Genomic DNA, 9,587 nt, shown 5'->3' with positions numbered 1-9,587 from the left:
GCATCTCGCCCCCTGAGATTTTTAATTTCATAACAAATAACTCATTTTATTAATCAAACATCAAATTAATGAATAGTTTTTAATGATATTAAAATTTTATTTCAACTAATAATTCAAGAAATTTTATTATTATATAGGACAACGGTTAAGAATTTTATTTTTTCAGTTAATTCTGATAAATAAAATTTTTTGATAAGGGGGTACTTGTAATTTTTTAAATCACAAGGGACAATCCATGTTTCAAGTAAACCTCAGGAGGTGCATTTACAATTTAGCCAAAAATTAAAGTAACACTTCATCTAAATTATGGAACCAACTTTAGAGTACAAACACAAAATAGCCATGGGAAGTTACAGCCTACTTAAGAGTACATTTAAATGAGAAAAAGTTGCAAGCATGCTTGAAACCAAAAAAAAAAAAAAAGAAAAAAAAAGAAGGAAAAAAATGAAATTAAAGCATAGGATTATACATGTAACACGCAGCCAAATCAATAATTTGCAGCATCCCATAGTTGTGGAGTCGACAAATATCTTCAATTCCAATCAGACCTCATACTCCTAGGAGAGAAGGGAATATTTTAGAACTTCGAACAGAGTTAGATGAGATATGATAAACAATTAAAAGAAGACACAAAATAATAAGCTGCAATGGCTTGAAAATCAAGTTTTTGGGGGTTATCTTATTGCATAAGATGTATACAAATGTTAATCTAATTGTAAAACCAAATCGCTTTATAAGATCAAAATGAAAATAGAGAACAAGAAAAGAAACACTACGTACATACCCAACTGCTGTATCATTTTTTGAGCTTTACTGCATGCAAATTTCATGTGGAATAGGTGTACCCATCCATGAATTCCTTTTAATTAATCAAATCAAACTAAGCCCTCGTTTGGTTTTCATTTTGGGGCTAAAAAAGCACAAAAGTCTAAAATAGGCTACATAAGCCAATAAGATAAAATGTCACATTCAAACCATAATCATTACACTTTTTCTCTCACAAAAGTCAAAAAATCTAAACTAGACGAGACTAAAAAAGTCAAGCTAAAAAAGTCTCAACACAAAAAGTTGTCTATATTAGCCAATGCCAAACGAATCTGAAGTCTCAAGTCTTAATCAGATGGAGTCGGCTACATAAATTTTGTCTTAAATATTTCTTATTTTTGGGAAACAAGTGCAATGTAAACAAAGGTCTACACCAGACGTTGCCAGACGAACTTGGTAGGAAAGCCAAAATTCCCTAGCTGCCATAGTTTTTTCTAAAGATTATAATGCTTCAACACTAAAAGAAAGGACTTGTGACACTGAAGTTATGGGAGCTGAGGTTTGGGATCTTGAATAGGATTTTTGCAGTAGAGGTTGACTAAAATCTCGGTTATCTGGCTCTGCTATATAATCTAAATGATTCTTGTAATGTGAATTTCTAGTTGAAATTTTCTCCTTAAGTTTTCAGGAAAAAACAGAAAATGGTTTTAATATCTTAAGCATTAATTATTGATAATTGTATGTAGACCATGTTGAGAATTATTTGAATCCGTACTACTTGCTCCTATAGTTAAGATGCCTAACTTCTCTTCCAAAATCCTAGTTTTTATTTTTTTTAAAAATAAAATAAAATGATAAGGATACCTATTCAATATGGCACCGTAATTCTAGCTTTATGCCTCCATGTACTCCACCAGTTCCAAGAAGAGTGTCCCTGATTACATGCAACCGAGTAACAACATCATTAATAGTGGGTCGATCTCTTGGAAGTTCTTGTGAGCAGGCAATTCCAACCTTGAGTATTGAAACGATGCACTCTTGAATTTTGTGACTGCTATCAGAGCTCTGATTATGAGCGTTGTTGATGTTCAAGTTTGCATCCCCCTTTTCAATTTGTTGAATTAGTGTTGGATCAACAACGCTCACGACTTGTTCCGAAAAGACCATCTTAGCGAAGTTATGGAGACATAAACTACCATTAAACATGTCATCGGTAGGCTTCTTCCCCGTTAATATTTCTAATAAGAGGATGCCATAACTATACACATCACCAGATGTTGACACCTCATTTCCCATGCCGTACTCTGCAATTCATGCACCATACAAAGTAATTACGATTGTGAAGATATTTAATCAGAAGTATATCAAAAAGAATAGTAATGTATCATTTACAAAACTACGCTTTGTAGAAAACAAGTTTGGAGCAGTGTAAGCTTTATTATTTAACATAGGACATCATTTGGTTTGTGTGCTTATGTCATGAAAAAGACCTAAATTGAAACAAAGCTTGATTGATTCCCAGTGATACTTATTGAACCAATTAAATCATGATTTAATATCTTCTTATTAATTAGTCGAAAGGTGGGTGCACAGTTAATTGAATCCAATTTCATATCAATTAATTAAGCAAACATTGTCATCATGTTTGTGATTAAATATATACAATCAACTGCCACACACATAACTAGATTACCCCTTTATGGTGTTTAGAGGATTGCTATTGTTAGGTTTTGATTCTTGGCAATCCCGTTTGATAAAACTCCTTTCAGTTGTATTTGTTTTCGCACTTTTTATTTCAGTGAGACTATGAGTTTATTAGATGCGAATCCAATCCGAATTGTGCCTTGCAGAGAAGTTTGTGATGTTAATGCCTTCAAGATTGCCACTTCGCTGGTTATAACGGAGGTCGAGCTGCCCGGTCAGCTCGCGGCCGAAGCAAATTGCAAAATTGCATTCAAAATTGCATGTCCGCCCATGTTCGCTCGAGCCAAGGAATGCTCGCTCGAGCTAATTTCGCTTGAGCCAAGGAGTTCTCACTCGAGCTAAGGATTGCGTCCATACAAAAACCTGAAAGAGTGGTGTGCTTGCTCGAGTCAAAGATTCGTCGCTCGAGCCAAGGCACTAGTAGAAATCACGAAAGTTAAGGCTCTCGCCCGAGCAAAAGAAGCTTCGCTCGAGCGAGCTTCAAAATCCAGATTTCTTAAGGAGTTGGTTTTCTTCCAAATCTAGGATTACTTTTGGTTTTCTACCAAAGCTAAGTGTACGTCTCCAGATCTTCTTTTTGGATCTTAAGGTTTATATCTGGAGATATTTTGTGAGGTTTTCTTTGATATTTTTATTGAGTATTCAACTCATGGTTTAAAAGAAAGTACATCAAAGGTTTTGTTTGTTATACAAAAGAGAGAGTTGTTCTTCGGTGGATTCTGAAAAATTCGAGCCTGAAGCTTCGGTGGATTCTGGAGTGGCTCATTGTAAAGACAATTCCGAGGTGAAGACGGGGTTGGAAGAAACACATAGAGGTTGGTTCAATTAGGCGTGAATTTGCTAGGTAATTGAGAGTATACCTGTGTAATTCCTTTAAATCTTTTTAGTGGATTATTTTTGTGGCTGTTGTCCGTGATTTTTTAATTACAGTTGGAGGTGTCCAATTGTGGTTTTTTCACGTAAAATCGTTGTGTCGATTTGTCTTGATTGTTTGATTGGGATTGTTATATACTGCTTAAAATTGATACATAATCACAAATCAACATCTAGGGGATTTCTAGATTTTTCAGCTATTATTACCAACCAGATAAATAGAACTTAATTACTATTTTGTACAAATAAGAGTTAATTTAGTGTTCTGGAGTGGAGGCGGGTTTCCACTCGAGTGAAGGATTTTGTCCGCCTGAGCAGGATTCGACTGCAGGGACTTGTTTGCTACTTCTCTTGCTGCTCGAGTGGAGCCAGAGAGCTGCTCAAGCGGAATACGCTGACTTTGACTAACTTTGTACTTGTAAAACTCAGTGTTTTAGTGTGGTTTTGGTACAAGACTCCTATTCTTTGTAGGTTTGGGTGTAAAAACTTGGATAGGATTTCTCTAATATAAATATATGTTGTTTCCCTCATATTGGAATGTTGAAATGCATCATGTAGAATTACCCGTGTATGTAGGCTCAACCAAATCACGTAAGATCTGGAGTCTTTTGTGATTGTTTCTTTTTCTCTCTATTTTTATATTTGTTTGTGTTTTTTGTTTAGTTCTTCCTCTCAATATTCATAGCCATCATTAACTTCGGTACAGTTTTGAGTTTTCTAAATACTCTCTACACAACAATGAGGAACAAAATCAAAGAACCATGAACTTTTTTTTGGTGATTGAATGACCAGACTCGATGGAAATGTGAATCAACTCTATCTTCTATTTGAAAGTGAAGGAAAAATGGAAAACATAAAAGGGCCTACAAGGCACATTTACCTGGAGCAGCATAACCAACAGACCCTATTATGCCAATGGAACTTGATTGATTGGCAAATGAATGATAGGTGGCTTCTGGAAGGAATCTTGCTAACCCAAAATCACCTACATGTCCAATCATTTCTTTGTCCAAAAGAACATTGCTGGGCTTCAAATCTCAATGAATAATTGGTTCTAGGCAATGATGGTGAAGATAATCAAGTGCAGAAGCAACATCAATGGCAATATTTAATCTCTGTAGAAGGTTTAATGCTCTTGAATCTTCTTGTGCCTCATCTTCATTCTTAATTGGATGCAACCACTTTTCTAGGCTCCCATTGACCATGAACTCATAAATCAGAGCTTTGAAATCATTACCATGATGATCAACGCTTGAACATGTTGTGAGAAGCTTGACAAGATTTCGATGTTTGATGCACTTCATGGTCTCACACTCTGCAATGAAACTCTTGGAGGCGCCATGGAATTGAAGGTGTAGCACCTTCACTGCAACGGCTTTTCCACCTTGATCAAGAATTGCTTTATACACAGAACCAAAACTACCCACACCGATCAAATTGTTTGGAGAGAACCCATCAGTAGCTTTGACTAGACTTTCGTAGGACAATTTCAGAAACGTGTTTCCTAGAAAATTAGAATAGGGCATTTTTGCTCTCTTTTGAAACCAACCGAGATATAGGAAACACAACATTAAAATTAGTCCTAAAAGCCCAAAAATTGTGGGGATTATTAATTTCAAGTTAAGAGTAGATCCTCTGGAATTGCAACTGTGCAGTTGTAACTCAGGTATACCCCCACAAAGCTTGGGGTTACCCTTAACAAAAACTGCAGTTGCATTCATAAAGATGCCACTTTCTGGTATTGCACCTTCAAAATCATTTAATGACAAATTTAATTTCTGTAAGAAGGAAAAGCTCTCCAAATATTCTGGGACTTTTCCCGAGAAATTATTGACAGAAAGATCTATTTCCTCCATACCTCTCAAATAACTTAAAGATGAGGGAAGGATCCCTTGGAAGTTGTTGCCCTTCATGCATAATAATCTTAATTTTACACAGGTTCCAATCCTGCTTGGAATTTCACCCGACAGCATGTTGTCAGAAACATCTAGTACTTCCAGATTTTTTAAGTTTCCAATTTCTACCGGAAGGAAACCAGTCAAATGGTTTTGAGATAGGTTAAGATGCAATAATGACGAGATACTCATAACTTCTCTTGTTATAGTACCACTGAAATTATTCCGCTCGAGATTTAGTTCTTCCAAAATTTGGCATTTTCCTAGACTTGAGGGGATTCTCCCATAAAAATTATTTCCACTTAAACCAAGTTTCGATAACAAGGATAAATTCCCCAAAGAAGAAGGAATGTTTCCGGAGAATTTATTATTTGAGAGTCTAAAAATTTGCAATTCTTGAAGCTTCCCAATATCAGTAGGAATATTACCTGTGAATTGGTTTTCCCACAGTTCAATCTGCTGCAACTTGACTAGATTTCCGATCCCAGTTGGGATGCTCCCAAATATTTTATTGTTGTCCAACAATAATTTATTGAGATTCATGGAGAAATTGCTGACTGATTCAGGCAACTTCCCTCCGAAACTGTTATTTCTCAAACCCACATAGACCAAATTGGTGGCGTTCGTCAAAGAGGAGAGAAAGCCCAAGTCACCAACTTCCCCAGTTCCAAGCTGATTATCTTCAAAGCATAACCATTGAAGATCATGTAACTTTTCCAAAGGAGGCACCTTTCCCGTAAATTTATTGCCATCGATGCAGAGTCGTTGTATTTTGGAGGCATTAGATATTGAAATAGGAATGTACCCAGTAAACAAATTTTCAGTGAGGCCGAGGAATTCGAGATTAGTAAAAGTAACGCCTAGGTCTGAGGGAAGCCTCCCTCGAAGTTGGTTAACCGCCACATTAAGAGCTACCATAGAAGAGAGATTAAATATTGAGTAAGGTAGGGTGCCAACCAACCTGTTCACTTCCAATGCCAGAACTTGCAAGTTTGTCAGTCGACCCAGCGCATCAGGAATATTCCCACTAATACCATTTCCTGCTGCAATCAACTTTTGAAGAGATGAAAGATTCCCAAAAGTAGATGGGACTTCTCCTACTAGATTGTTCCTCCGAAATGAGAATTTCTCAAGCTTAGATAAGGAACCAAGCTCCATATGAATTTTCCCAGCCAGCTTATTGAGAGAAAGCTCAAGGGTGAAGAGGTTATGGCAAGCAGATATATTAGTGGGAATTTCACCAGTAATTGAATTGTTACTTAGTGACAACATCTGTAGTCTCTGCAAACGGCCGAGTTCTGGGGGGATTTTATGACTCAAGCTGTTGTTAGACAACTGCAATTCCCTGAGAAAGCTTAGATTTTCGATGTGAGGCGAAATAGACCCTGTCAATTTTTGATCGTGCAGGTTTAATGCAATGACTCTCTGGTGTTGGCGGCCACATGTTACACCAACCCACTGACAGAAGTGGATAGATGCATTCCACGATGTTAGAGCCTCATAAGGATTGCCAGTTGTTGCAGCCTTGAATGCTAGCAAAGCTAGCTTATCGGTCTCATTACCAGCATGCGGAGAGTGAGCGGCAACATGAGGAAAGCCAGAACTTAGACTGAAGAAGAGAACAAGGTGCATGAAAAGATGGAATGGGCATGACAGTATCAGATCCATATGTGAATGAACTAGCTAGCTGATTGTGTTTGCTGGTTGGGTGTGGGAGGGATCAATGAGGTTTAGCACAGCCCACAAGCCATGGCCACACTACAACATATAAGAGTTTTAGAGAGTAAATGTTTTGATCCTAAAAGTGAAAATTTTGTTACAAAAGACATTTAGGGACCAATTTCCAACGTTCTCGTTAAAAAGTCGTTCCAAAAAGGAAAAAATAAGACTTTTAGCGACAAAATTTGGAAAATGTCACTAATAAATAGACTTTTAGAGATAAAATAATTTGGTATCAAAACAATTTATTTTCTTGAGACAAAAAATTTGGTCCCAAAAGGATAATAATTTATCACTGATGTCTAATTTTTGTTGCTAAAAATATAATAATGATATTTTTCGTAACAAAATTATTTGGTCACTAAAAAATAATTTTGTTCCGAAATTTTAATCTCTAAAACCTTAATTTTTTGTAATGCCTGATCTCTAGTTGGAGAAGTTGTGTGGTGTTCCATGGCATGCCCGTTTTGCGTCTTAAACAGAATGTAATTAGTAAATTAGTAAATATGATGTGTCATTAGTTTTATGTATTTAAAATTAATTTAAAATGCAAAGAGGGCACAATTTTCAACAAATAAATGTGACATGGTTAACCAGTAATATTTTAAATAGTAAGTATGTTTGTAGTAAATAGTAAGTTAGTATTTTATTTTTATTTTTTTATTTTATTTTAATAATTTCAAAATTAACAAAAACTACTCTACTTTTTTAAAAATTACCTAACTTTTTTTTACTTAGTTTTATTATTTATTTATCCAATAACTAGTATTCATCTTATTTAAATCTAATGATCTATATTTTTATATGTACTGCAGGGAAGTATTTTGTGAATGACGCACGTGGCCAAGATAGTTTCGAGATGTCGGCTAATGTACCACGTGGATGAGTCATGTTTACTGAGGTGACCACGGCATTGCCGAGATGTTCTGTGGTAATGTCAAAATCCCAATATATTCGAATAAGGGACAAGAGTTCTAGAATAGAAGAGGCTCTCAGTCTGGATAAGGATAAGGCTCACGAGGAGTTTATCCTTATCTAGCCGAGAGTCCAGGATGAGCATTGAGCTTGAGTCCAACGAAGTAGGGCTTCTAAGGGACTAGGTTACTGCTGGTTATAAAAGTGAGACACGCTCATGGGTATGAGGTATGTTCTTTCTTGTGAATTGAATACTTGTGTGATATCTGTGAGAGATAAGTTGACTGACTTGACTTGATTGTCGGAGTGCCCCTGGGTGGACGAACCATCGAAGTATTCTCATCTTCTTGTTAGCAAGTGGTTGGCTTAATCTATTCTACCGCGTGCTCTCTAGCTAAGTTCCCTGGTTAGTTGTGGTGTCAGAAATCAACGCCCACAATTTGGCGCCGTCTATGGAAACTTAGTAATGATAGATGGCCAACAACGGACAAGAAGAGAGAATTGGGGACAACATCTACAATGAGGAGGGGGAACATGTGGATCCTAACGCCAGAGGAGAGAACGGTAACAAAGGAGTGCAGGAACCGAATTATGGGGTGAATGATGCCAGCAAAGGGCGCAACGACCCAATGAATGAAGGTCGAGATGAGTATTACAATGAAAGCGATCTCCAGGTATGAAAGGATAGATGCTTGAGAACGGATGAGGAGATGAAAGACTTGGCGAACAAGTTGATAGACCTACAAACAGTGGTCAACTTCATGATGCAAAACAACGTGATGCAACCATCGTTCCCATTACAAGACACGCCGACACCAGCAGTCAAAACTAATGCCCTGAAAGAAGGACAGAAGACAGTCCCAATTGTCTTACAGCATGGTAAGGGACAGGGAAACTCACATCAGCCATCACGGGATGCTGGACGTACAAAGTCGGTACAAGGCGAGTCATAGAGGACACCATAGACCAAAGGGACCTATGTCAAGGGATTTTGACAGATCTAAGAGCAAGGCCTCTGTTTTGATGCAGTGGACGAAGGAAAGTCCAAGATAGCACACAACTACACTGGAAGCAGCACGCCGAAAAGGCTGAAGTCTATTGATAGCCGAGCTCTCGGATGAACGAATGAGGACCTAAGAGATTACCTCCAGAGAAAGAGACTCAACGCCAATATCACATCCAATCCCCAGCCGAAGACGTCTGTAGACACCCCATTTTTGACCATCCTCAAGACTTGGACGTCATCGTTTGAACACTCAATGATTATCCATGTTCGTGTTCATCTTGAGTTCTCGGAGGTTTCGGCTACGCGCCTTGCCTCAAGACCTCTTGACTTGTTTGTTTTGTGTTTGGTTGTAGACCAAACACTTGTGTGATTGCTTCTAAGGGCAGGGAATGGCTTGTTGGCCATCCCCACACCTCACCGGCCATGGCCTGAGGCCACCGGCCCTGTTTTCTTGCTACCGGCCAAAGGTGTTGATCGGTCGGCATTGTTTTTGGTCGGCCGGCCATTGTTTTGATCAGTCGGCCACTTTTTATGGCCGAGACCTTTTCTTGGGGAGGCTTGACCCTTCTGAACCTTTGGCTTAGCTTCTTGTGGGAGGCTTGACCCTTTTGAACCTTTAGTTTAGTTTCTTGGAGGAGGCTTGACCCTTTTGAACCTTTGCCTAGCTTCTCCAAGAAGCTTGAACCTTTTGCTCCAAGCTTCTAAGAGAA

The 9,587-nt window shown here is 37.8% G+C and overlaps 1 protein-coding gene across 2 annotated transcripts; it reads right to left on the bottom strand.

The window, feature by feature from the left end:
- Nucleotides 1-354: 354 nt before the first annotated feature.
- On the bottom strand, nucleotides 355-6,905 carry LOC114320898 (uncharacterized). Of its 2 annotated transcripts, none has more exons than XM_082924916.1 (3): nucleotides 4,223-6,905; nucleotides 1,630-2,069; nucleotides 355-557 (listed from the first exon to the last, which is right to left on the bottom strand). In XM_082924916.1, the coding sequence occupies exon 1, from the start codon at nucleotides 6,903-6,905 to the stop codon at nucleotides 4,380-4,382; it is 2,526 nt and encodes an 841-aa protein (XP_082781042.1). In that variant the 3' UTR covers nucleotides 355-557; nucleotides 1,630-2,069; nucleotides 4,223-4,379. The 2 variants fall into 2 exon arrangements, with proteins under 2 accessions (XP_082781042.1, XP_082781043.1); XM_082924917.1 differs by having other exon boundaries at nucleotides 5,666-6,905.
- Between the last annotated feature and the right edge of the window lie 2,682 nt (nucleotides 6,906-9,587).

This window comes from Camellia sinensis, chromosome 4 (genome assembly GCF_055761805.1).
Source record: "Camellia sinensis isolate YWXY chromosome 4, ASM5576180v1, whole genome shotgun sequence".
NCBI lineage: Eukaryota > Viridiplantae > Streptophyta > Magnoliopsida > Ericales > Theaceae > Camellia > Camellia sinensis.
The sequence above is the reverse complement of the archived record's forward strand: the minus strand, read 5'-3'. Positions and strand labels throughout refer to the sequence as shown.

Bases quoted from the DNA above. Each gene is read 5' to 3' on its own strand.
- LOC114320898 (XM_082924916.1), bottom strand. From the start codon at position 6,905: ATGGATCTGATACTGTCATGCCCATTCCATCTTTTCATGCACCTTGTT.